This window comes from Danio rerio, chromosome 20, assembly GCF_052040795.2.
Source record: "Danio rerio strain M-AB ecotype USA chromosome 20, GRCz13ab, whole genome shotgun sequence".
NCBI lineage: Eukaryota > Metazoa > Chordata > Actinopteri > Cypriniformes > Danionidae > Danio > Danio rerio.
The window spans coordinates 9320879-9348802 of record NC_141040.1 but is presented as its reverse complement, the minus strand read 5'-3'; the positions used below and the strand labels follow the sequence as shown (position 1 = coordinate 9348802).

General features: G+C 37.4%; 1 protein-coding gene across 2 annotated transcripts; it reads left to right on the top strand.

Moving 5' to 3' along the window:
• Positions 1 to 766: 766 nt before the first annotated feature.
• Positions 767 to 26570, top strand: ylpm1 (YLP motif containing 1). 2 transcript variants are annotated; one of them, XM_087298025.1, is made up of 21 exons: positions 767 to 1484; positions 6891 to 7091; positions 7251 to 7448; positions 7575 to 8395; positions 8472 to 10523; positions 10627 to 10753; positions 10840 to 10975; positions 11055 to 11144; positions 11225 to 11384; positions 12619 to 12773; positions 13416 to 13567; positions 13657 to 13719; positions 13967 to 14086; positions 14178 to 14354; positions 15570 to 15653; positions 15744 to 15827; positions 15935 to 16009; positions 22457 to 22508; positions 24804 to 24928; positions 25195 to 25375; positions 26239 to 26570. In XM_087298025.1, exons 1-20 carry the CDS (start codon positions 1014 to 1016, stop codon positions 25339 to 25341), a joined length of 5490 nt encoding a protein of 1829 aa, XP_087154151.1. In that variant the 5' UTR covers positions 767 to 1013; the 3' UTR covers positions 25342 to 25375; positions 26239 to 26570. The 2 variants fall into 2 exon arrangements, with proteins under 2 accessions (XP_087154151.1, XP_087154150.1); XM_087298024.1 differs by having other exon boundaries at positions 767 to 1547.
• The last annotated feature ends 1354 nt before the right edge of the window (positions 26571 to 27924 follow it).

Genomic DNA, 27924 nt, shown 5'->3' with positions numbered 1-27924 from the left:
TTCAAAGATTGTTATGTCTCTCTGTAATCAGTTGATCAAATTACATTTTTTAAAACATTTACTTTTTGGCTTTACTCTGTACAGTTGAAGTCAGAATAATTAGCCCCCTTGTTTTTATTTTTTTTATTTTTAACTCAAATTCTGTTTAACAGAGAGCAGATTTTTTTCAACACATTTCTAAATATAACAGTTTTGATAATTCATTTTAATAACTGATTTATTTTATCTTTGCCATGATGACAGTAAATAATTTGATGACTGAATTAGTAGTATCAGAGACTTTCTAAAAAAGAAAGCCCTACGCACTTTAAAACTTTTTGAACTCCACAATGTATTTATTTGATTATTAATTTAATATGTACATTTTTAATATTAGTGTTTGATTTATGCTTACACCCTGGCATGTAAAGTTATATTTTTTTGTTAAAATCCCTTAACAGACAACTTAGCCTATCCAATTCACCCATGCAGCATGTCTCTGGACTGTGTGGGAAACACGGAGGAAACTCACGTGAACGCGGGGAGAACATGCAAACTTCAAACAAAAACACCAACTGACCCAGCCGAAGCTCGAACCAGCAACCTTCTTGCTGTGAGGCGACAGCCCTATCTACTGCGCCACCGCGTCGCCCAATAAACGTTTTTGTTGCCGAACCACTGCGTCAGGTGGCGGTAATGCGCCAAATCACTTTCAAGAGTACGCTAAAAGAAAAGGCGATGACGTTTTACGCAAGGGGGCGGCACGCAGATGCTCCGACGCATGCGCAGTCAGAGTAGGCACGCGCGCAAGCAAGACGAGGAAACGGCTTCAGACAAAAAACATGATTAAACCGAGTCGTTTTCCCACACATCTGTAAAGTTAGATGAAAGCTTATATTTTGGTATGATCGTTTGACTGGGTGATCATAACTGCGTTCGGTTTAGCAAACAGTAGTGACTATTGTTTCAAAGTAGCCGGCTTTATGCTAGCAGGCGGCTAGGCCTAGTCTGGCCTGCAGTATCTCGGTTCAAGCATGCATCCCTCTTGGGGCGGTTTCGGCGGCGGACACCAGCCTCCTCCGCATTTCGGCCCGCGACCTCATCAGTTTAGAGCAGCTCAACCTCCTCCACCAACAACAGCACCACCACCACAACCAACAGGAGCACCACCACCGGGAGGAGGTGGGTTTGCAGGATATGGCGCTCCGTCTTTCCCGCCGTCGAATTTCTCCAGCTTACACGAGCAGCATTTGCAGCAGATGCAGCAGTTGCAACAGCTCCACCAGAAGCAGCTGCAGTCGGTGTTGCACCACTCGGGCAACAACAGCAACAGTCCTTCTCCTTACTGGCAGGCTGGTGGTGCTGGTCCCGCCGCTCCACCCAACAGCTTTCAAGCTGCTGGCCCGCAACCACAGCCTCCGCCACCCGAGGTGAAACCCCCAGCCCCGGAGCCTCCTCCACCTGCTCCAGCCGCATCAAAGCCTCCTGCTGCTTCAACAGCTCAGGTTAGCGATGCCAGTGCACCGGTGGGAGATGAAAAGCCCGACTTTTCGAAGATGTCCATGCAGGCAAGCCTCTGTCGCATGTCTTTTTTATTAATGGTGTCTTAATGATGTGGGAGTACAGACATACATTACAGAGGTTTAAATAGTTTTTGGGGGGTAGATTTCAATATTCACTGTTGTTATACAGTGCTCAGCATAATTGAGTAAACCCTATATTGACAATTATTATTTTTTTCCTTTTCTCAGTGAATATAGGCAATGTATTTTGGTGCATTTAAACTAAACATTTATTAAAATAATATTTTAGTCACCAAACATATACAAAAATTGAAAGGTAATATAAATAGTCAAGTTAAAAATTGAAAAAGACATTACAATCTTTAAAATTTCAACTAAATATTTCTTTTTTTTTTTTGTCGTTGTTGTTGTTTCTCTTGATCTTCCCTCTTTAAAAAATGTATTCTGTATTTTTATACCATGCATTTGGGTGTACTAGTTTTTGGGCAGTTATCGTAAGTTATTTAGTTAGATAAGCTGCAGATTTGGCTTCAGTACTGCCTAATGTATATGCACAAATATAATATTGTAAAGCTTCTTATTAAGAATATGAATTTAAAAGATTGATCTTGTAAGGGGTGTACTTATATATGCTGAGTGCTGCATGTGATTTATAGATGTCATGAAGTAAATTTGTTTATGCAATATCTGAAAGCTGAAGTAAGCAAGCTTTTTGTTGATGTTTGTTGTGATTTCATATTTGGCTGAGAATTAATTTTTTGAAGGAAAAAGGGGTTAAAAAATCTAATAATAATAAATTAATAAATAAACCTAATAAAATATTACTGATAAAAAAGTTTTTTTTAAAGGGAATAACCCCTTTGACTGCCCCTCTACCAAATGGTTGATCATGTTTTTACTGTTTTAACTAATGACTTTGGGGCAGCACGGTGGTGCAGTGGGTAGCACAATCACCTCACAGCAAGAAGGTCACTGGTTCGAGCCTCGGCAGGGTCAGTTGGCATTTCTGTGTGGAATTTGTGTTCACATACTGTTGCAATCCTGTTGCACTTCCAAACTGGATTTTAGTTTTATTGTAAAAGAAAAACAAGAAAACTTGTTAAATGAGAATCTGAAATATTTTATAGCATACTTCAAAAAAAGATGTTTTAGCATTCAAAAATGATTGTTTTTAAATAAATTGGTCTTACACTTTCATTGTTAGACTTTTTCGTTGTATATGTATTAATTCTGGTACTTTTACCATAAACCAACATATCATGCATTTGGTAGAGGCTGATATTTTAGAAATTATGGGATGTGTTGGGAAAAAATGCATTGAGTGTTTTAACTAGCTACATTAGGAGTAGCTAATCCAAACGTTTTTTTTTTTTCCTGGTGGGGTTATAAAATAAATATGGCATACAATAAAATGAAGACACATTTCGGGTCAATACAATTGTGTCTGCTTTTTGAAATTCTTATGTATTAAAAGCAATCTTTCGAATATTCTTTTGTTAATTCCTTACTGTTTATTTAATTTTGTTTTGCTGGCTGCATTGAGTATTTTGGTTAAAGCAAGGCCATAGAAACATTAATGAATGGTGAATAAAATATCAGGAAACTTTACAGGACCTATAATGTATTCATGAATAAAACTGCGCCATAAAATATACTCATCTACAAACAAAATTGCAATTTACTTTTAATTACAGTGATTATTTACCTAAAATTGAAAGCTTTCTATTAACTCCTCAGGCAATCCAAGGTGTAAGGGACTATTTTTCTTTAATTGAACTGTAAAGGAAGATTTATTTAAGTTTTATGATTCATAAAATAAGTCAATGGCTACAAGAAGAGAGACAACTTTGGCTCCTAGTAAGTCTTATGAAGAGAAGCAGCAGGTCTGTGCAAGATACTAAATGTGATTTAATCAAACAATATCACCTCTAACCCACCGCTTCAGCTAGCAGCCTTGAGAGTGTTTGCATGTAATGGTCTGGAGTGTTGGCTTCCTGTCCCATAATGACGCATTGCATTTCACACGGACTTCTGCTGTTTGTATACAATGTGGAGAGAAGACGCATGTGTTGTATTCATTGAAGTAGTGCTTGCGCTTTTCCTAGGGCCTGTGCCATAATTCCTGATTAGTCAGTTAAGTTTCAGTTAATTTGCATCAATTCTGAGTTTTAGGTACGATGAAGGTACCTCTGCTGATCCATAATGCTTTTTTATTTTTAAACAAACCAAAATTTTAGCTTGAGCACTCAATGTATTGTCATGGGTAATGGGTATTATTTTGTTTTCCGTTAGTAACCTACGTCTTGGAGTGTGTTTCATTTTAATGGACTTGGCAGCTGTCTTTCTGTGTTTTTAAAAAGGGTGATTTGTGATTACATCTTTTCATTTTGCTTATGAGAGAATTCTATTTTCCTGATAGGGTTAGGGTTTAATGTTGACTTGCTACATCTTATTATTAGTTTAAATAATTAAAATAAAGTGAATTTTACACAGTTACTGAAATAAAGACACAATAATAATACATTCAATATAAAAATCGACATAGTTGTTCGACAAAACCAATGCATAAAATAAATTGAATTTGTCTAAATTTGAACAATCACATAATAATATTATTAATCATCCACCACCAGTGTGCAGCATCCACATGGATGATGTGATGGCAGCCATTTTGCGCCAGACTGCACACCAGCGGATTGGTGGAGAAGAGACAGAGTGATGAAGCCAATTATGATAAGGGGATGGTTAGGAGGCCATGATAGACAGAGGCCAGTTGGCAAATTTGTCCAGGATGCCGGGGTTAAACCTCAAGATTTAGTAGCCTACACACAGCCCTGCACCCTCTCCTTTTAAGTTCAGACTTTGCAAGTTTGATATGGAAAACAGACTCCCGAGGACATGTCGGTTAAATCTTCAAAAGGAAACAGTCACTGTATGCATATTTATAACAAAACAGTCTATAACATCACTGTCTCCTTTCATACTCATTGAAAATACGAAACACCCTCTCTTTTGCTGAATATTAGTTTTAATAATCAATAATGGCCATTATGGAAGTATAACATACAATAAGTTTATACATATAGTCAAACAATCAGTCAATATACAGAATGTGTACAGAATGCGCTCAGCTAAAACGCATTACCTGAGAACAAGTAATAGATTCAAAAGACCAAAGTCGGGGAATATGTTGATAGATATAGACAACAAGATGAATTAAATTTCACGTTTAACTAATATAGTGAGATTAGATCCAGCGGTGAATCCTTGATAAACAGTCCGACGAGCACAGCTCTCATCAGGCTAGATAAGCTGCAGTGCATGCCAGAGTGTGTATCGGGGGGTGTGTGTGTGTGTGGTCACTCGTTTTCAGTAGTGTGGGGAAGACGGAGAGTTGTTCAGAAACGCTGGGTGAAACGCTAGTGTGGATGCAGATCGTTTTCATTCTAAGATGCCGTTTTAAAACTACACCGCACTAGTGTAAACTGGGCCTGAGATTTTTAATGACCAGGACCTCAGTTTCACATCTCATTTGAAAGACAGCGCTCACTGAGCGGTATAGAGTGCCCATTAATATACTGGGGCATTAGGACCCACACAGACCACAGCATGATCACCCCCTGCTGGCCTCACTAACACCACTTCCAGCAGCAACCTAGCTTTCCAATGTGGTCCCCATCCAGGTAGCCCAGCTTAGCTTGGTCAATGGTCAGTCAAGATGAAAGAGGAAAATCCTCTGAGGTTGTTTATTATTAAGTGTTTTAAAATACTTAATGTACGCACATGGACTACATTTGCAGACTGAATTGAATTGATCTGAAGAACATCTTTAACCTGTTTATTGTAATATCATTACATAAATTAAAGATTTAAAAATAGGGGTGTGAATCTACACTGTTCTCACGATTCGGTTACGATTATCATGCCATCAATTCGGTTCAATTTGATATCTCGGTGCATTGACGATGCTTTCCATACACAATTCGATTTTTTTCTTCACAACACAAGATTTAAAATCTATTAATATAATAATATTTATATATTATTTGTAATTCAATTCTGTCCTTAAATATAAAGCCTGATTTATACTTCTGCGTCAAACACCGGCGTATGCTACGGCGCTGACGCATAGCCCTTCGCCGTGGCCATCGCCGTCACTGACGTGCACCTCTCAAAAAATGTAACTACACGTCGCAACGACGCGTAGCATAAGCTCTGTGATTGGTCGGCTTGGTAGCGCTGACGAGTCTGGGCGGGACCGAGAGGCGCGCGAATGGCGCGACACCGCGTGAGCGATTGTTTACAAGTGTGGAGTCCCGTGAAGGAGCTCCGGATGGAAAGTTTTGTTTTGTGTTTACCTCATAGTTAAAGTTGTTGCACGTCCGCCGGTTCCTGCCTCAAAATGAGCGAGTTTGAGCCACTTGTACATCCCGGAAGTGTTCAGGAAATGCAAAAAAGTAGCGAAGAAACTTGACACAGAGGAACATTTACACCTCACTGCCAACTAGCGTTTCGGAAGTGTTAATGCAGACCGGCAGAGACAGCGCGCAGAAGTATAAATGCACAGCCACGCGCCTTGCCTGCGCCGTGGGTTACGCCGGTCACCTGACGCAGAAGTATAAATCAGGCTTAAGCAGTAAGATATATGAACTGTACCTTTAACTTTACCTGCTGAAAGAAAACACTCTTTTTGAATGTTTCAAACAAAACTTCAGTAAATGCACAGAACAACATAAGGATTTATAGCAAATAAACTAATGTAAATATTACCCCCTCTTGCTTTTTAAGCACTGTCAAGCCAGATCTTATACCCCCTATAATTGGTCATTGTCTTCACCTGCTCAACAGAAAGGGTGGCGCTTGGCTTTAGAAATAAAAGTGCTGTTTACCAATGAATGACGCGAGAAGAACAGCCACGGTTACAGTCTATATGCGCATAATAAGAGGTGCCAGCGGAGAAGTTTTACATGCATTGAGATGAAGCTTTACAGCATTCTCCCTAGTAGTGAAATAGAGGCTCTTGTGCTGTGCCTTTTTTAGTGTCAATGAAAGACTTTCCAGCAAACTCACAAGCAGTTGAACTGTGCATAATTATCTACTTTTTAGGTAGTAGTGTTTTATTTACTCACCCTCGCCTCCTTCGCCATAGTATTCTACTGCGACATTGTGCATAGGGGATCAATGATGTCAGTACGTAATAATCAGTTATGATCTATTACTGAATCAATATTGAATAGTCCCCATCTGGTGCACCGAAGAAACAATTAATTTTGACACCCCTATTTAAAAGCAAAGCTTAAAAAAAGTTTATAAAAACATTGCAATACTCAACAACATCACATATTTTTTCCAGTATCATGCTGCTCTAATAATTACATATTTTTATAGGAGCAGCAGGAATACTGGTACCAGCAGCACCTGCAAAATTTGCAAAAGTTGAAAAATGAGAAGGCAAAGCAAAATCAAGGTTCTTTTAATGAAAGCCATGCTTCAGCTCCTCCGCCTCCAGTTGAACCCCCAAAGAGCACCCCTCCACCTCCACCACCCAAAGAGGAACCTCCTCCTCCACCTCCACCCGACGAATCACAGGTACTTCTTTTTTCTTGCTCTAAGCACTTAATTTTTTTTTTTTTTTTTTTGATCATTTTTTGTTACCATATTTTTATTGAGCCCATTTTTACCCATATAATATAAAATTGTGCTAGTTTATTTATTTTTTGTTTAATGTATTACTGGTATTCACCACAGTCCAGCAGTGTCAATAATACTGGAGACCCAGCTGAAGCAGCACGTCTTCAGCAACTGCAGGTGGCAGCTGCTCAATGGCAGCAGGTGCAGCATCAAAGGGCCAGCTTTCAGTACCAGGCACTGATGCAAGAGCATGCACAACTACAGCAGATCCTGCAACAATACCAACAGGTTATTCAACAGCCAGCGCATCTCCAGGTACACTCTCATTCTCAGAATTGTTTAATTTGCACTGATATCTCTTAAACTATTATGGTGAAGAGAGAAAACAATTAGGTAACCTTACATTATTATTTAATTGTGATTGTATATTTATGTTCACAGACAATGCCTTTCGAAATGCAGTTGCAACACTACGAAATGCAACAACAGCGATTTGCTCCATTGTACCAAGAATGGGAAAGACATTTTAATTTGTGGTTAGAACAGTTTCAGATGTACCCACATAAAGATCAGCTACATGATTATGAAGCCCAGTGGAGGCAATGGCAGGAGCAAATGAATTCAACTTCAGCTCATCTGCAAGAGAGAGTCACGACTTTAAGAGCCATGCAGCATCAGTATGGTTCTTCATATGGAATGATGGGATCATATGGGCAGCAAAGTCCAAATGTCCAAATGGGACCAAATGGAAACATGAATTTAGTAGGCCCAGGAACTCCATCTATGCCACCGCCAGTCACCATGGATGCCATGCCAGCACCAACAACACAAGGCCCATCACAGTCTGGACCAGTTGTTCCCCAGGGTCATTCACCTTCTGATCTGGAATCTATTTCTGAAACATGTAAAACTGGTTTACCACCTGGTCATGGAGTTAGACCGCCTGGTCCTGGGGTTAGACCACCTGGTCCTGGCGTTAGACCACCTGGTCCTGGCGTTAGACCGCCTGGTCATGGCGTTAGACCGCCTGGTCCTGGCGTTGGACCGCCTGGTCCTGGGGTTGGACCGCCTGGTCCTGGGGCTGGACCAGGGGTTGGACAACCAAGACCGGGGGTTAGACCACCTGGACCGGGGGTTGGACCACCTGGCCCACAAGGTGTTAGACCATATGGACCAGGAGGTAGACCACCGGGGCCAGGAGTTAGACCATCTGGACCAGGAAGTGGACCGCCTGGACCCCATGGAAGATTTGACGGCCCAAGGTAATTCAGAAGAAAAATTACTTAGAATAACACATTTGTCTCGAGCTAGAGAACTAATTTTTGTTTTCTTTTTCAGATTTGAAGGTCCTAGAGGCCCACAATTTGAACAGCCACCCCAGCAACGATTTAGTGGACCACCCAGATTTGATGCTGGTCAGCGATTTAGCCAACCTCCTAGAGGTAATCCTCCCTTTCCAGGGGCTCCAGCAAGGCTGGAGAACCCCCCTAGACAGAATACCCCTACACGCTTTGAAAGACCTCCTGTAGCTTCTCAACAAACTGGTTCTGGTCAACAATCCAGTCCTGTAACTGGCAATCAAACAAAGCAACAATCAGCAAAACCTGAGGCAAAGCCAGTTCCTCCATCTTTTACAGACCCAGACAAAGCTAAAAGTCCTTTAAGTCAAAGTACTCAAAAAGAAAACAATTCCTCTGCTCCATCCATGACAGACGACCTTGTGGACTCAGTGGATGGATTTTTTATTCAGAGTGGACCCATTCCTCAAACTAAGGATTCTGATAAAACTGATGCAGACAGTGCAAAGCAAGATAAAACAAAAGAAGTTACTACAAAACCATCTGCACCTACGGATGCCCCAGACACCACAAACAAAAACTCTAACTTGCAACCTCCTAAGACCAGTCATACTGCTAATGGGCCACCACAACAAGTAAAGCCTCCTCAAAACAAATTTAAACCTGATACACCCAAGGAGACTCCTAGGATGCTACCCATGATGAATCAGCAAGTTCCACCACAGATGGCACGGGGAAGAGGACGAGGCCAAATACCAATGCCTCTCCGAGGCAGGGGTCGTGCACGTGGTCGAGGGCAGTATGGCGGACCAATGGCTGATCCCAACTTCCAAAGAGAAATTGAGGAGGATTCCTATGACCATCAGGAACCAGGCAACGCAAGTCATGGCGAGGATCAGGATCGTATTTGGAGAGATCCTTCTTTAGATGGTCCTGAAGAAATTGATCAGGAAGCACCTTTAGAGATTTGGCAACCAGAAGAGGAACACTTTCCAGAGGAGTACCCAGAGGACACTCACCAAGATGAAAACTGGGAAGAAGAACCACAGGATTATTGGGAGGAAGAAGATCCATATTGGGCAGAGCAACGACCTGCCATGCGTGCTAGACCTCCTTTTCCTCCAGGTGGCCCCAGAAGACCTCCTTTCCATCCACGATTTATGCTTCAAGGTCCAAGGCGCCCTCCTCCTCCTGGAAGTTTGCAACATAACCCACTTGGACCTCCTCCGTTTCGACCACGTGGGGGAATTGTACCACGATTCAGACGTGGTTTAGGCCCTTGGGGACCATTACCCCGCCATGACATGATGGAGCGAGATTTAAGACGACCACCAGCACCTCATGAAATTATAGCTCGGGAACCAGCTGGTCCTCATGGATATGAAGAAGAAATTGACAGAGAGCCTGCATGGCCTCATCCTCGTGGTAGAGGGATTAGACGTCCACCTTTGCCGCCCCATGAAATGGGAAGAGGCATTAGAAGACCACCCATGAGGCCTGCAATGACAAGAGAAAGGTGGCATGGCCCACCACCTCATGAAGAAGAGAATTATGAGGAGGAATACCCATATGGTGCAGAGGATGATGTGTACAGAAGGCCACCTCATGAATACAATGAAGATTATGAGCATGGAGATGAGTATTATGGCTCTCGTGAGGAATGGGACGGGGAGCAACCTGAACGAGACTATCCTCCACATCGTCCTCCAGAACGTGTCAGAGAGGATCCATGGTTAGAGGAAAGAGAAAGATCATTCCCATATGAGGAAGACCGATATAGAGAAGAACGAAGGGGACCTTTTTACCCTGATGATCCACCTTATCAAGACCGAGATCGGGAGCCTCCATTTCATTCACGTTCTGATTGGGAAAGGCCCCCACCTCCACCCCCACCAGAAAGAGGATACTCCCGTTCACTTAGTGAAACGGATTATGAACATGGACTGGATCCACTAGCTAGCCTTCCCGCACCTCAAGCCACAGATACCCCACTTGACGAGTCTTCACCTAGCGCAACTAAGGCTGTACTTGCTCTTTCTCAAAGGCAGCATGAGATCATTCTTAAAGCTGCACAGGAGCTAAAAATGATCAGGTAAAATGGAATTTATCAAGAGCGTACAATTATTCAAATAACATGCAATTCATACACTCCAAACGGTTGAAATCACAACTTGATTAAACCTGTTTGTCCGTAGAGAACTTCAGGAGACCAAAAAGGCTTTAGGAGAGGTTTCCACCACCGAGTCAGCTGGGTTGCCTTCAGAGCTTCCTGCTGGCATCCTTGGATTGGAAATTCCACCAGAGGTTAAAAGTGCCCTGCAGGTATGCTAACTGTGCATAATAATGTTTAGTATTACAGTAGTTTGGTTATAGAAAGCAATTGATCGCATGAGGATTTTGTTTTGCAGGCTACCAACTTATTGTCTGAAACTGGACAGACATTCAATGCTGGTTTGTCCTCAAATCAATCAACAGATTTTCTTTCTTCAACTGCCCCTACAGCCTCATTCATTGCTAAAACTGTGGACTATGCGCATGGTCGTGGTCAGTAAATGTTCTGAATTTGTTTATAAATGCATCTAGTCAAACGACAGTTTTTTACACTTGTTTTTTCGTTCTGTAGATGGGGGTTCAACAGTGGAAAGAATTTCTTATGGGGAGAGGGTCTTGCTAAGACCTGCTCCAGCTCCATCTGAGCGATCTTATGAGAAAGGTTGGTCCTGCTTTCTTAATATGAAATAACATTGTTTATTTTGATTTGTGAATTTCTGAACAACCTTTCTTTTCGTTTAGAGTTGCTTGGCCATAGAGATCCATATTATGACAGAAGAAGTGACCCGTATGCTGCCAGAGATTATGACAGGGAGTGGGAGAGAGATCCATATAGGGAGAAGCCGACTTTGGATTATGAGAGAGACAGATATGAAAGGGACCGCTACCTACGAGATGAACGGTAAGTAGTTTACATTGCAATGGCATCTGATTTAAATGCTTTTTATAAATTTGTTGTGCTCATTGTCTTATTAATTTTAGAACATTTCATCATCTACATCATAATATCTGTGAAGAGTAGCATTTTGAAATTATGGTATTATATATGTAGTTCAGGGGTTATTAAACCTGTTTCTGGAGGTCTAACTTCTTGCAAAGGTTTGCTGCAACCTTTATCAAACGCATCTGTATTTAATTACCTAGTCCTCCATCCAATCCTGGGGTCCGTTCTTTGTACGTGGATTACTCAGTTAGCTGGATTTGGATGTTGACGATTTGACACGATCCAGGATCATTTTGTTCTTCAAAGCTGATCCGAGAGTTGTTGTCATAGCAACAGTTCTGGTAGATCAAACTTCCTCGGCAGCAGGCTCAATTCATATAAACAGGATTGTATCGGCTCAGTTCATGCAAAGAAAATACTGAAAGTATGTACCGAATGCTGATATTTTCTCACAGTAGTAGTTGTATACACTTGGGAAAATAGTAACTATTTTTAATTATATATATAAAGTTATAGTTATTAACAAAATAAATAGTTATACATATTAATAAAACTTATGCAATCTGCACCCCTGAAATGAAAGTACAAAGACTGCCACCTGGTGGTGCAAAGACCGATTAAAAAATGGCTACTATAATAAGAACAATCTAAATACACTGATATGCATTGAAATACATGAGTACTCTTGACACATGAAAATGTAAAGCCTGCAGCTCACAACAAATGTGGAAGGTTATTGCGTGTCATATTTAACAAACGGTTTACTGCTAATTTGATGTAATTTTGCTCACATGGATAATTGAATATTAATCAGATGATGTCATTACGTTGATGTGCCGTCAGCCAACCTTGCACTGCTGATCATGATTTCGAGGATCGATAGATCTGTCCTTCACAACACAAGCAGCGATCTCAGATCAGTTTATCCAGACATTCTAATCTTATTCGCGAACTTCTTTGAAGAACCAAATTAGCGAGAGATCAGTTATCAAGATTAAAAGCCAAATCTGCCAAATTCTGCCAAATCATCTTGGATCATTTAAGCGAGGTACGAAGAACGGACCCCTGCTTAGTTGGATTAGTTATGTTTGATTAGAGTTGGAGCCGAACTCTACAAAAAATCTCTAGGAAAAGGGTTGAGCACCCCTGATCTAGCCTGTTGCATTGATGTTTTTTGTATTTCATGTTTTAGAGCTTCACTCGGGCCTCGTCCAACATACAGAGAGAGAGAAAGAGAACACTCGAGCCGCTCAAGCAGGGATCGAGAGCTTTATAATCGACCAAGCTATGAGAGATCTTCCTATGAAAGGAGTCTTGAACATTACGAGCATGGATCCTCAAGCTATGGTATTTGCATTATAAAATAATCATTGCTTTGAAAATGATGCGAGTATTTTTTTCTAACAGGATAGTTTATCTTCCCCACAAAAACAATTGTCATCATTTACTCACCTTTCACTTGCCCATGAATCTTTGAGTTTCTTTCCTCTGTTGAACACAAAAGATAATTTAAAGAATGATGGTTGCTTGCACCTATTGACTTCCATAAGCATTTTTTTTTCTCATTGAAGTCAATGGGTCCCACCAACCGGCATTCTTCAAATTATCTTCTTTTTTGTACAACTGAAGAAATGCATAAAGGTTGAAAACCACATGGGGGAAAGTAAATTATAAGGTAATTTTCTTTTTTGGGTGAACTATCCCTTTAAAGTTATTGTGCTTTTTCTGCAAATAGTTCATTTAAACAGCTTTGACCAACCCAAAGCAGCAGCATGGGCTCTGGTGATAATTTTTGTATTTGGGACAGTATATTGTTTTAGGGAGTATTTGAGAACCTGTTTAATTTTTTATTTTTTTTGGTGAAGCTAGTTGCATAAAATGCATAATTAAATTTTACTTTAGGATTTAGGAGCAGAGGGAGTTTATCATTCGTAACAATCTTTGATTTTAAGTTGAGGCTGATGCATGATGTCTGTTTTCGTTGTCCAGGTGAACGGAGGAGTTATCCAGATGAACGGCAGCCTCCACCCACATCACTTCCTCCGTCTGCACCTGTTGCCCCACCTGTGGAGAAGAAACCAGAGATTAAGAACGCAGAGGACATCCTTAAACCCCCCGGTCGATCATCTCGGCCTGACAGGGTATACTGCACATGTCATTTGTGATATTACAAAGCTGGGATTTTAATTGCTGGACATTTACTTATTGTACTTTGTTTTGTTTTTTTTAGATTGTGGTTATCATGCGTGGATTACCTGGAAGTGGCAAAAGTCATGTTGCAAAACTTATTCGGGTAACTAACTTACATAATCGTTGTCATCGAAATTTGCAAATGATAGACGTTTGCTCTGTTTTGGACCAACTTTGGAAATAGTCCACAAATCACATGCATTCCAATTTATGTTCCATGTAGGGAACTTTGACCCCTACAGGACATCACATACCTTACCACTTGCCTATTGTTGATGCACACATAGCTTTGTCAATTCTTGAATGATATATTGAGCATTTAAAAAAATATATTTTTTTTTCTGTATTAGGATAAAGAGGTTGAATGTGGTGGTGCGCCACCCAGAGTTCTCGGCCTGGATGATTATTTCATGACTGAAGTGGAAAAAATTGAGAAGGACCCTGACTCTGGGAAACGTATAAAAACCAAGGTCTGAACGTATCCGTCACTCATTTTACATTGTGAAACGAAACTTGCTTACTCAAAAGGATTTAATCAAAGTTATGCAAATCTTTTTTCAGGTGCTTGAATACGAGTATGAACCTGAGATGGAAGATACTTACCGAAGCAGCATGTTAAAGACATTCAAAAAAACACTGGATGATGGCTTTTTCCCCTTTATAATTTTGGATGCCATCAATGATAAAGTGAAGTACTTTGACCAGTTCTGGAGTGCTGCTAAAACCAAAGGGTTTGAGGTGAGCTTTCTTTTGTTGCTGGGAATTATTTGAAAGACTAGTCAACAGGCTAAAGCAATTGGAGCTGAAAAGATTAGTTGACATTGTGGACAATGTTTTTCAGAAATTAGTTGACGTTGTTGAGTGGTCGTTTGATCACATTACCTAATGTAAGGACCTGCAATATCACAATTTTTCCACAATGTGGCGCTAGATTGTAATGTAGCCCCCATTATTGCTATTAAAGTAGAAGGAAACAATGTGAACTGACCATCTCATGATGGAGTGAAAACAAATTCAAAATAAGAAAGTGTTTTGCTAGGCATGTCTAAAGTTCAGAGAGGGTTTTGCAGCATTAATAATCAATTATAGTTCCTGTTTATGAAATATGAACTTAAAACATCTCCAGATCCAGGCTTTGGTGCGGTTAGCGCTCTCATTACATGCGCACCGCGCCTGAGCTTGACAGAAACTCACTCTACTCCAACTATTCCAAAAATTCCTGGGGCAATCAACTATGTTCAGGCTTTCACACTAGTCAAACAAAATGGTATTTGGTTTTATGACTTTGTTCTATATTCATGACAACATAAAAAGGAGACATTTTTAAGAATGATGTCATGTTGTTAACTTAAGAACATATTAATATAATTTGTATATATTTTTATATTATATATTTCTATTAACGTTTAAAATGAATATTTTAATAACGCAGATTAATATTTTACCATTCTGTATCCTGAAGGAAGTGTTTTTTTTTCATTAGACTGAACATTTTTTTAGTATTTATTTATTTATTTAGCCTATAATTTGTTATCTATTGAAAGGAAACAAAAAAAAGTTAAGCAATGCTTAGAGCTTATTTGTTTTGGACATAATCAGAAAATGTAGACAACCATTTGAAATGCTGATGTGATTTTTATTTCAATACTTGGAGCAGGGGTCACCAATCTTGGTCCTGGAGGGCCGGTGTCCCTGCAGGGTTTAGCTCCAAATTGCTTCAACACACCTGCCTGGATGTTTCAAGTATACCTAGTAAGACCTTGATTAGCTTGTTCAGGTGTGTTTAATTAAGGTTGGAGCTAAGATCTGTTTAGGACATCAGCCCTCCAGGAACAAGTTTGGTGACCCCTGACTTAGAATATGTATAACTCATTTTAAAACTCACTTATTAGTAATTAATGTTATCATTGATTAATTGTAAAGCAACCCTTTCTTAATACTATTTATTTTTAGGTGTATTTGGCTGAAATCACGACTGATCAGCAAACATGTGCCAAGAGAAACATCCATGGACGAACACTAAAGGATATTTCAAAGGTATATCCTTTAGCTTGGTTTGGATATCAGGCATTTTTATAAAGTATCATAAATTCTGTTATATAGTCTTACTAATGCTATTGCTGACAGCTGTCCGGTGGCTGGGAGTCTGCACCGCCTCATATGGTGCGACTAGATATCAGGTCTCTTCTGCAGGATGCAGCAATCGAGGATGTGAGTGTTTTCATGACTTATGCTGTTATGTTAATTGTTAAAGTCAATTTAAATTAATTTCCCTGATGCCCTTCTTCTCATAGTTACATAAAATGCTTGTGTGCTAGGTGGAGATGGAAGACTTCAACCCATCCGATGAACCAAAAGCTGAAGTGAAAAATGATGACGATGAGACTGATCTGGTAGGACCTCTCTTTTCATGCATGCCTCTTTTGTCCTATACTTGAAAGTGTGACTTTATAGTTAATTGTCCCAGTTTCTCACCCAAACAAGGTAAGTACTCCTCTGATCTTGCACAAGTGTAACTACTTTTTTCCCCCAAGACACAAATACCTCTAAGACGTTGAATCTCTATTTAATCTAATCTTTAATCCATATTGTTAATATGGATGATTTAGTGCTTGTTTAAACATTTTGTCAACTGCAGTTGTATGTAATATTATTAATGTAAGTTTTTGCTTTCAGTCAAGTAACTGAAAGCTCAAGTTGACTCATGAAATGTTGTGTGATTGTATTTGTCTAATTGCTTCTACATTTTCCCTCCCAAATCTTCATATTTACTTACATTTTCATTGATGCACCTACAGCCTTTTATCTTGAAATACTGTAGGCTTACAATGCTGCACATACAAAATAGAAGACTATTTTTAAAAGGGGTTGGCAGATCTGATCTTGTAGTTTTGTTTTATTTATTAAATGGAAGTGAGATTTTACACTTTGAAACATGCTTTAAATGGCTACAGGGTTCCCAAGGGGTCAAAGAATTTCTGGAGTATTATGACATTTTAAAAAATCTGTCACAGACATTAAATGTCAGAGAATTTGGTATTTTCTCTTTTTATGCAGTGCAAGGATTTTTGTGCTTTATTAGTTTATTTTTTATTTTTGTATAATGTGTACTGTAAATGTTCCTCTTCTTGTACCAATTAGGCTATTATTCAGCACCATTTTGTTTCTTTCTTCGCTCGTCAACTGGCAATTAATGAAGTCAAATGCAGTCACCAGGCTGTACCTGTAAATAGGGATAGTTTAGTCAACAACAATAAAAGGTTATTGAAAATGTTCCTTGGTGTTTTTGTATAATGCAAGTCAATAATGGTAACCTCATATCAATTCTGATGATGCACCAAGGACTTGAAGTGAAATGACTGGTCTGCAAGAAACTGCTCTTTATAATATTATTTACATAATTTATTTTAATATTATACACGTGTATGATTGTAGCAAATATAGCTATCAATTGTTGCTCTTAAAGTGCCTATTAAAGTCATGCGTGATGTTTTTTTAAGCTTAACTATTAAGCCGTGCTCATACTAGAGTTGGTGCATGCAAAATTCAGATGTATGGCGCTGTAGAAAGGGGTGGGATAAAACAAGCTGTTAAGATATTTATGAAGTGTCGATTATTCCATATTTAAATTTTTTTTGTACAGAGAGGTCATGAGTTGATTTTTTTTATTGGTCTCACTCAATCATGTGATGCGATTATACAGGTTACGCAGCGAGTAAAAGTTGTCGCTCGAGCTTGCGTTTCCTAAAAGTCTTCAAAAAGAGTGTAAAAGTGAAAGAGTGTGACCGCATACAGAACAATGCACCAGCCAGTTTTTTCTTTCAATATAGGTCATGGAATTTTAGCTCTTTAGGCTTGAGAACCCTGTAGCTCAATAATTATTTATTAGTTTTTTACCACTAGGAAAAGCGAGGCTAATCATCACTTGCAGCTCCATTACAGCAGACTTATCTGAAATGCACAAATTGCAATGGATAAAGTTTGTTTGAATGGTCTGTAGTGTAAAGTCTCTCTGAATCTAATTTATACAATGAGCCTTTGAGAATCAGGCAGCAAAATAAATCCACTTTTGTGTAGTTTAAAATATTGTTACATTAATTTAGTAAAGTCCTAGTCATCGTTAAGTTTCAGACTTTGGCCTGTTGGCCAGATGGATACAAGAATGTTTCTCTATGTTGTAGTTTTGTGCAAATCTTGACTTCATCTAGCCAAATATTCAACCAATACACAATAGAGACGTTACATTTTAATTGAGCCCATCCGATGTCTCTGGAGAACTGTTAAGATCTGATCTGGTTTGTTTAAAATGAATGAATTTTACTGCCCGATTAAGAGACAGTATAAGTCTGGGATAAGATGCTGCATTTAATTTCATTGTTCTGTTCCATGTCTTTACAAAATGAACATTTTACCACAGTGTTTTTAATGGAATTTTTTGCACTGAGCTGCTGCTCCTGACTTTTAAACGGTCTTTTGTTTTACACTTTACAACTAAACAAACTCAGGTCTAATTAACTGAATAGTTTTATATATTACATTAACATAGCTGTAATAAGAACTTTGTAAAATTGAAGATTGTTATGTTAACCTTTCACTGGAAGTTTTTTTTTGGCGCTGAAACTTTTGTGCATAAAGCCCATTGATGGATATTCACAAAGAAGCATGTTTCTTTGTCCTTTACATGCTGTTTGTCTTGCTTGTTGGAGTAGTAATTCTAAAAACTGAATTTAAAACTTTTTTTTCTTGTATTTCAGTGCAGTACTTCCTGAAAGTATTTATCTAAAAGTTATTGTTGTAACAACCTTATTTTAGCACACCAGAGTTGTAGTACAAAGAGTTTTACCATTTACTGCTCTGGTGTTCTTCGATATTTTCGAAATCTTGCAAATTCACAGTAAACGGCTTGCTTCTGCTATGGAAATAAGGTGGATATGGAAGCACTGCACAAGTTTTTTTTTTTTTTTCCTCTAATTTGGTTTATATTACGGCAAGTCTCACAATAGTGCCTTTGAATCAATGAAGTGCCTGTTGTGTGAAGATATGAACCAGTTAATCTTGTCTGACTTTTCTATTGTAGATTGATAGAATTTATTTTCATCTTTTTGCGGTGACTTCTTATTTGGAATTTGCAGCAAATGTGTAGCAATTGTTTGCAGTAAATATGTAGAGAAAAGTATGGCAAATAAGAAAATTTAACTTGGATATAATGTGGTTTGTTCTTGCATTAAAAGTTGATTTAACTGAGGTTTAGCACATTTTTAACAGTGTCTCGTGATAGAGGAATCTTTAATCATTTTCATGCAAAGTAAAACATTTTTCCACATGCAGATTTGTATATATGACATGGGTGTAATTTTGGACTGCAAACTGCAAAATTGATTTGAATTTGATTAAATCAGTTGAGATGCAAAAAAAAAAAAAAAATACTATACAATTGGAGTATTAATGAATCTGAGTAAGACTGCGTTTACTAGAAAAGTTTAAATGGGTATCACTGTCACTGTGGTTCATGAGCGCCACTTGTTGGCCGAGCGTGAACATGAGTCTCATTCAGCTAATCCTGTTTTGTAGGCTGTATGTAATTAGTTTTACAAAGCCTGTAAGCCTGTTTTTACTTTAATTAGGAAATTATACTATCTAATATTGATGAAAAATGCTCCATGTGGCCCTTTTTGTTTTTATGATTAATACAGTGGTTATATATATATATATATATATTTATTTATTTATTTATTTATTTATTTTTAATTTTTTTAATTATATATATATATATATTTTTTTTTTACTTGTGTATTTAATTTAAGACTTCAATTTTTTTTCTATTTCAATTTCTCAAAGAAACATGAACCAGTAGGCTAAACAAGGCATCATTTAATTTACTGTATAACGTCTTCAATTTCATTTCCCTTTAAAAAAAAATGTGATAATCTATTTGGGAAATCAGAATTGTAAATATAATCAAAGCTCATGTTGAGAGAATGGTTACATCCCTAAAATTTACTTGAAACATACACATTTATACTCGTTTGTTTGTGACAAATAGTAGTTACTTAGCTTTTTTTTGTATGAATAATAATGCTTGTTTATCCTGACGTTTTTATAAAGTTGAAGCTACTATTTCTTTGCTTTTTTTATTTAAGCAGTCAGTACATCATAAATTCCTCTTTAAAACCATGCTTTTTTTTAATAAGTGTTTATATATGAGACTTTTATATTATTTTTAATGATGTGTGTAGTAGACCAATACTTTCCTTAATCATCTTATCTATAGACCTTTTTCATGGATGCTTCCGGTAAAATGCTAAAAACTTCCGATTACAGCGTTTACAACTGGTAATTTGCGCTCCGAAAATGGGTTTCAATAGCGTTTTTAATATATTACAGAGTGTTTTTGTGACACACAACTTAGAAATGTGTCTGTTAAAGCTGTTTTAATCTGTCAGATGTGGTTCAAGCCCGTCAGTAATACGAGAAAAACATTCTCCTAGTTCACGTGTCTGCCGTCAGAAATACAGTGTGTGTGTGTGTGTTCCCGGCCTTTCAGCTGTTAGCTCAGCGGCTCTTCAATACACATACACACACACATGCGCAATACTTTGCTGCATTATAGAGCAAACCGTATTATTAGCATGAAACTTATGTAAGTCATGCAATTTACAAAAATGACCAATAAAAGTCTGTTACTGATCCTCTGCTGGCTGATTTGCTATTCATTCTAATCGCGAGCCGTTTATGTTTCATTTCATGTGTTGTTTTTACCACAGTTTGTGTTTTTCTGTCATTTCGAAATGACACGCCTATATTTTCACGTTGTAACAGTTATTTAATCAGTGGGACAGTACAGGCTACGTGTGTCTGTCAAACATTTTGGTGAACTACATTTGTTTGGGCTGGTTATATTTTTAAAGAAAGAGAAACGATGGTGAGGCTTCATTTAAACGGCAGAAGATGCCATCTGACAACGAGGGAAAAACGCCTCACAGCAGCTGTTTTCCATCCTATTAGATCACATTTTTTTAAATGATCAGTCCAGGAGATGGTGCTGATGGACAACAGAATTAGTTCAAAGATGATAAAAGCGGATAAAATAAATGAAAACTCGTTTCAAAGCTGTCCAAATGTGACTGTTTACATGCATCGGCTGCTGACCGGAAGTTCTTAGCATTCTCCTTGCGCATACACGCAAAGCATCATGGGTAATTTTGCGTTCCAAGAAAAAGGTCTATAAACGTAATAAAGTATCCCTGGCTAAAATGTTATTCCATAGGAAGCATGCGGTTTATTTACTAACCGCTAGAACACCAATTATACTGAGGTCAAAGCACATGTTAGTGTTTTCCAAGAAACCAATATGAAAGATTGGATGAAATAATGGCTTGAAACAAAGTAATGTGGTAAGAAATGTAAGACTACAATCTATGTTTTGGCCTCAGTGACATTCAGTTTTTTCATTGGTACTATATTAGTATCAATCATGTAAAACCTCTAAAAAATTATTTTCTAGGGGGATTTAAAAATTATTGTCGATAGTACTTTATAAATCTAAAGGTTAAACATAAATATGCATTGCATTATTATTAATAGGTTTCTAATGAGCAGCTCAGATGAAATAAACACTTGTTCAGAAACACTCGGTCTCTTATCCAGCCAATCTGTTCATTTCCAGAGTTTTTTCAGATCTGGAACATGAATATCAAACATTACTAGGGGAAATACATGTATGTATGTATGTATGTATGTATGTATGTATGTATATGTATGTATGTATGTATGTATATATATATATATATATATATATATATATATATATATATATATATATATATATATAGCACACAGGTTTTTCTATCTTGATTAGTTGCTGCCTTGCAGGTACAACAGCCATAAAAAAAACTTCTCTGAGAAATTATACTATAGTAGATTTAAACTGAAGTAAGAAACAAGTAGCAAGTTTATTCCTATAGATGTTTCGCATAATAGTACTTAGTGTGGGTTTTTAAACTGAAGGAAGTATGTAATCTGCCTTTTGTGGCAGAAATTTGTGCTTGAAAATGATCATTTCTACTCTAATGCAATGAAATATTCTGTATATGATCAAAATACAGTGAATTTAATCAAAGCAGTCCAAACGTTCTAATAAAAGAAAGTTAATTTGCTTTTGTACGAACACTGTGTAGATGACCTTACTATACCAAAGTTTAAAGTTTATTTTCTTTAGTGTATTCAGTCAGTGTTGTAATACTAAAGGCTTTAATTTTAATTGAAGGATTGATATTTACATTTCAGCTACTTGAATCATTTAAAAACAGACCATCCTGCAGTTCTTTTTGGCAAATGCAAGAAAAGCTTCATTTTAGCTCAGTGTTGCTCAATCCAGAAAAGCAGTGATGTGGCTGTTTTTCTAGTGCATGATTGAGAAATACGCCCGAAAGTTGTGGACAACAATACTTTTGCATACTTAAACTTCTATACTTAAAAGTAGACTTTCTGGGTTTTGCCCGTTTGTTGTGCTTTTGGCTTTTTGTCTTCTCACATGTCAAAATGTGGCTTTGAATTTTAGTACAAAATTAGTATGTCAATATTTAATTAAAGTATTGAAATATGCATGCTATTCTATATTCAGTGAACATTTCCTCGTCTTGAATATCGCATTTAGTTTATTGTTGCCTTGGTGACTTATTAATGATGTCTTTCTCAAGCTTATCCTCTCATTATCCAAATCATCATCATTGCTCCCCCAGCCCCTGTTCTGTCTTTGTTCCCCTTTTTTTCCACACTGTCTGTTCCTCTGTCTCTCATCGCCTGAGGATTAACCCCTGGAGTGTCTCTCTGTAATATAGGGATACGTTCCGAAAAGCAAATGGGAGATGGACACTTCAGAAGCAAAGCTGGGTGGGTATTCGTTGTTTTATCGAATTGATGTATTAATGTCGTTTATAATGTGTACAGTATGTTGTGATTTAATTGTTTGGTATAATTTGTATTTAAAATACTCACTCTCATGTTCTTTATTAAGCTTTAGAACACATACAATATTTTTAATCAATTGGAAAAGATTTCTGTTCCTCCATTTTACATCTGAAACATTTTAAAGAGACAAAAAAATTATTTGAGGACTTTGCTCTGAAAAATGAATAGATTTAATGTATTCAATAAGCGTTGATCACCGGATAATGTTTATGGCATTCAAGTCTGGTCACAGAAGTTCCAGCATGTTTGCTTGATGTGTGAGAACAAATAATGTTGAGTTCTGCATGTCACGCTACAAATTTAGGCTTCTGTTTATGTTAGATGTTTATATGTGAATAAAGCCCACACATTGTTCCGCATTTTTTAAAGCTGTCACATCTCTTTAATTGATTAATTAAACCTCATTAATTGTGTTGATTTATTTTCGTATCTCTTGAGAAAAGCATCATAAATTGGGCATTTGGTATACTATGGGGAAATAAGTATTTAACACATCACCATTTTTCTCAGGAAACATATCTCTAAAGGGGCCGATGACTTTTACATTTTTTTTTTTTTTAGGAGTTCATTTTTACCAGATTTTGGTAACAACCAAATATTTCCATATATACAAAGAAAACAATATTAATTAGTTTACAAGTTAAGTTGTGTAATGAAATGATACGGGAAAAATAATTAAACACATGAAGAAAGGGAGGTGTAGAAAGGCAGTGAAAGCCCAGACAGCAGCTGTAGTATTTATTTAGCAACCCTTCTGCCTTTTGTCAGTGTAAATTATTATCAGCTGCTTCAGTCCAACCTCTACATAATCAGGATAATGAATATAAAACCAGGATGGACATTCATCAAGACAATAGCCCCTTTCACACAGTGATACCGGTAAATATATGGAAAATTTCCGGAACGACTTTACCGGTAAATTAAAAAAAGCGCTGTTCACACAGGCGAGGACGTTACGGAATTTTTCTGGAAAAGAACATTCACACATCCATTCCAAAATACCGGTAAATTCTGACATCATCAACCAGAAATTAGCTCTAAACGGCTGTGCTTGTATTGGTAAACATTTGACTAAATTACAAACTCTGTGGACGGATCAGTATTGTGAACAACTCCGATGAAAACGTATAGAAACACTTTCGCATGTCGAGATGTACATAAAATGTGTGTTTGCTTTCATGGGTACACGCAAAGCTTAAGGGTAAACAAACAACGGCTTATCATAAGCATCTTATTGATAATTATTTACACAGTTGGCATTAAGACGAACATATAAACGTTATCCCACTAGCATTTAGCAGCTAAATATGTCTGGGAAAATATTCAAAGGCTTTTATTCTCAAACCGCGCAGATGTGAATGCTTCTGACTGTTCTGATTGGCTAAAGCAGGCGTTCACGTCTGCACGTTCTAGATGTGTACACGCTCTTTCTGGCAATCTTCCTTCTACAGTCACACAGCGCAGCATTCCGGCAAATTACCGGTAATGTTACAACTTCTCTTTCTGGAAAATAGCCAGAACAAATTTACTGATATTTTCAAAAAGGGCCTGTTCACACATACACACCTTTTCGGAAAATTGCCGGTAATTTTTTGGGAAGGTCTGTATGTGTGAAAGGGGCTATTGATGCAAAACACAGCCAAGGAAACTCTCAAATGCTTTCAGAGATAGAAAATCAAGCTGTAGAATGGCCCAGCCAATCACTTGATTCAAATCTAATAGAAAAATACAAACTAAAGATCAGATGTGATAGACCAGAGCCATCAAGATTTTTACACTCTGTTAAAGCCTGTAAAAGAAATTCACAACTAAGCAATTCATGTGACTTCATTCGCCATATGAGAGGCGTCTTTAAGCTGCCATCACCAAAAAAAAGTCCTTTGATATAAAGTATTCAATACTTTTCAGAAATTCACTACTTCCACTTAGTCATTCCATTGTTATTACACACAACTCATTTTTTCAGATTAATTTTCTTTGTTATATTTTTGTGTTTTGAGTTTTTACAAAATCTGGTTCAATTCCATGTCATCAGCTCCTTAAAAATATTTTTTTTCAGGAAAAAAAATACATGACATGTTGAAATATTTTATTCCCCCACTGCAAATGGGTTTTTGAGCATGGTAACAACAAGATTATTTTAGTAGCTTTGACACAAATAAGTGTTTATTGAATGTAGAATTGGTGATGACTTTAGATGCTGCATTGTTCTTCCAGACAAACTGGATGGTCTGGTTGGCGGAGGCAAGAGAAAACGGGACGCTGGATTGTCCGGCATGGAGGACTTTCTTCAGCTGCCTGATGACTATGCCACTCGCATGTCTGAACCTGGCAAAAAGAGGGTAAAGCACTTCACTTCATTTCCAAGTCCTTTTCTTCTTTGGGGTCATGTGTTTAGTTTTGTTTTGTATGTTCTTGAGTTTTGCAGATTGATCCTCATCTTTTGAAAAGTATTGAATTGTTGGTCTGTATTTTTTATGTTACCGAACAAAACTTGATCTACTTTTCTTATGATCTATTTGATGAATAGTTAATTATATTTTGTTAGCTTAGGGAGGATCATAATTTTTCAAACTTTTAGCACTCATCAAACTTGCTGATCTTGCAGGTGCGCTGGGCTGATCTTGAAGAGCAGAAGGATGTCGACCGAAAGCGAGCGATTGGTTTTGTTGTCGGTCAGACAGACTGGGAAAAAATCACGGATGAGAGCGGCCAGATTGCTCAGAGAGCTCTCAACCGCACCAAGTATTTTTAGGAGATTTTGTAATGACGTATGTACAGAGTTAAGGGTGAGTATCTTGTCAATCATTTTTTTTTTTTTTTTTTTTAGAGAAGTCAAGACTTAGTTATTGCATTATGTGGATAGCAATGTAGAGCCATTTTGTTTTCAACTTTTCGCTTTCTTATCAAAAGAGGGAGAGTTCGAGGGGGTTTTTACATCCTGTAGGTTACGTTTTTTTATCAATGTAAAAAAAAAAAAAAAAAAAACTGGTTCACTAGGCAACATTTCAAAAAATATATTTATATTGTAAAGCAGTTCTCATTTTTCAAAGCACACCTTTTCACATTATTCGTCATTTATCAAAATGAATAAATACTTATTAGGTATGGCCTGCAATAAAAATGTTGGCCAATAACCAAATATTATATTTGAAAACTGATAACTAATATCGACAGATAATTACAATTATGAATTTTTCTGTGCGATTGTAAAGATATAGCAATAAACACTAGTTGATTTTTCTTTTAAATGTATCTGCTCTAGATCTCACTGCTGATGTATTGTTTTACATTTCACGTAAATTATTCTGAAGTGCTCATTTTCTATGCAGTGTCATATTAGTGCATCAGTTTCAACTGAACGGCTCAAGTGTATTTTCATTCGGTTTGAGAGATTGTTCGATGTGTATTTGAGCACAGTTGACAGTTCATAAAATGAACTGAAAAAAAAAGTGCATCAAATAAAGTGAGACCTCTCTTTAGGAACATTTTTAGGTGTAGATTCTAACAAAATCAGCTTTTGCAGTAATTTCAAAATAAAGAGAACATCTTGACTTGACCTCAATTATTAAGTCCAAACAGTGATTATAACAAGTTTGTCATTATACAAGTTTAAAAACTATTTTTTAATATATCTTTTTTTTCTGTGCAGGTCACCAATTCATGAAATCTTCATTAAAGTGTGCTGCCTGATGAAGAAAGAGCATCGACTCTTCAGAAGCGGGCACTTAGTCATCGGTCGATCCTGTAATAAACAATAAATGGCCTTGGTATAATATTTGAAATACTGTAAATCTTTTCTGTTTTATCCAGTCTTATTTTAATAGGTTACACTTTGTGTGATGTTTTGTAGCAGTGATGCATTTGATTGTAGGTGTTCTTTTTATTTTATTTCATTGATCTAGTTTGACCTTAACATGTTATTCTTGTAGTTTACACACATGTATGCACTCAATAAAGCTTAAAAAACAGTCTCGTAATAAACCATTATACAGTCATTTTTCACTTGGTTGCTGTTAAAAAGCATTCCGAAAAAAAAAAAAGAAAAGAAAAGAAAAAACACCTCAATTGTGTAATTTGGTGTCTGGTTAATCTTCAAGAAACTAGTCAGGGGCTTGTTGCATAAACCTAGCTGCATGTTTAACCACCTAGCAATTCACCAATGAGTAAAAAGTAATCAGTTATAGACCTTTATGTCACTGACTTTAAAAGTTTTGGTCAGTCTTGATGAAAAAAGGTGACTAACATTTAAATCTGATGTTAAGTGGTTTTTGCAACCAGCTCCAGCTTGAATGCTTGATAATCCAGTATTGCGTTTAGTTTTCTGGTCTCTCATATGGCAGTCAATATAGGTTGATGAGTCTGTTTACTTTGCTGTTGACCTGAGGCTTATTTGGTTTGCCACATAAGTTGCCTGGAAACTGTGTAGTTATTGTCTTACTGTTTTTGTATATATTCAACAAATTATGTAAGCCTAAAAGCCTTTTTATATCTAAATATGAGTTTTTTTTTTCTATAATCGTTATATCAATAGTTAAGCTTTATTAATATCCATGTTTGCATGTGGCTGTTTCTGAGAGAATATATTTTAAATACATATAATATCTAATGTACACTTTAAAAAAGCTGTGTTCCACACAATTCCTTCATTTTGTCCGAACACAGATCCATTAACCTATTTGTTTTGTTCAATCAACTTAATTTTGTAAAAACAATCATGTTGCTTCTCCCGTAAAACTCAAGGATTGTGTTGATTCAGCTCATTTTAAAGAAGTAATTTGATCAAGCAGCAAAAATAATTTTGAGCATGCACTCACAGGCCACTTCGTTTTAGGAATAGCTCATACCTGATTTGTCTTTCCAATAATGTGACCACTCTGCATTTAGACTTGTGAACATGTTCAAGACCATCTGGTGAAGTTCATACCAAGAATCAAAAGAGTCAGGTGAGTTAAAGGTGCACCAAGTGAATTTTGACATGAGCCAAAACAAACAAGCCCAAACTCCAATTTTGATATCCTTCCTGTCATCAGTAGAATGCTACTTACTGCTGATTGGCCTTGGATGTGCTTTAGGGCTTGGTCCGACACTGGAGTTTAAAACCGTTTCAAATATTGCTCTGTGTACCATTGTGACTTGGTTGTTGATACCAGACGGCCTGCACTTCAGAAACAACTGATGGGCCACGATAGTAATGCAGTCAGCAGAAGAGCACACCAGTGATGTATTGGTCAGCTAAGAAAAAGGATGCTAAAGCTACAGTTTGCCTGGACTTGGGAAAATTGGACAATGGTTACACACAAAGAAGATTGCCTAATCTGACAAGTCTCGATTTCTG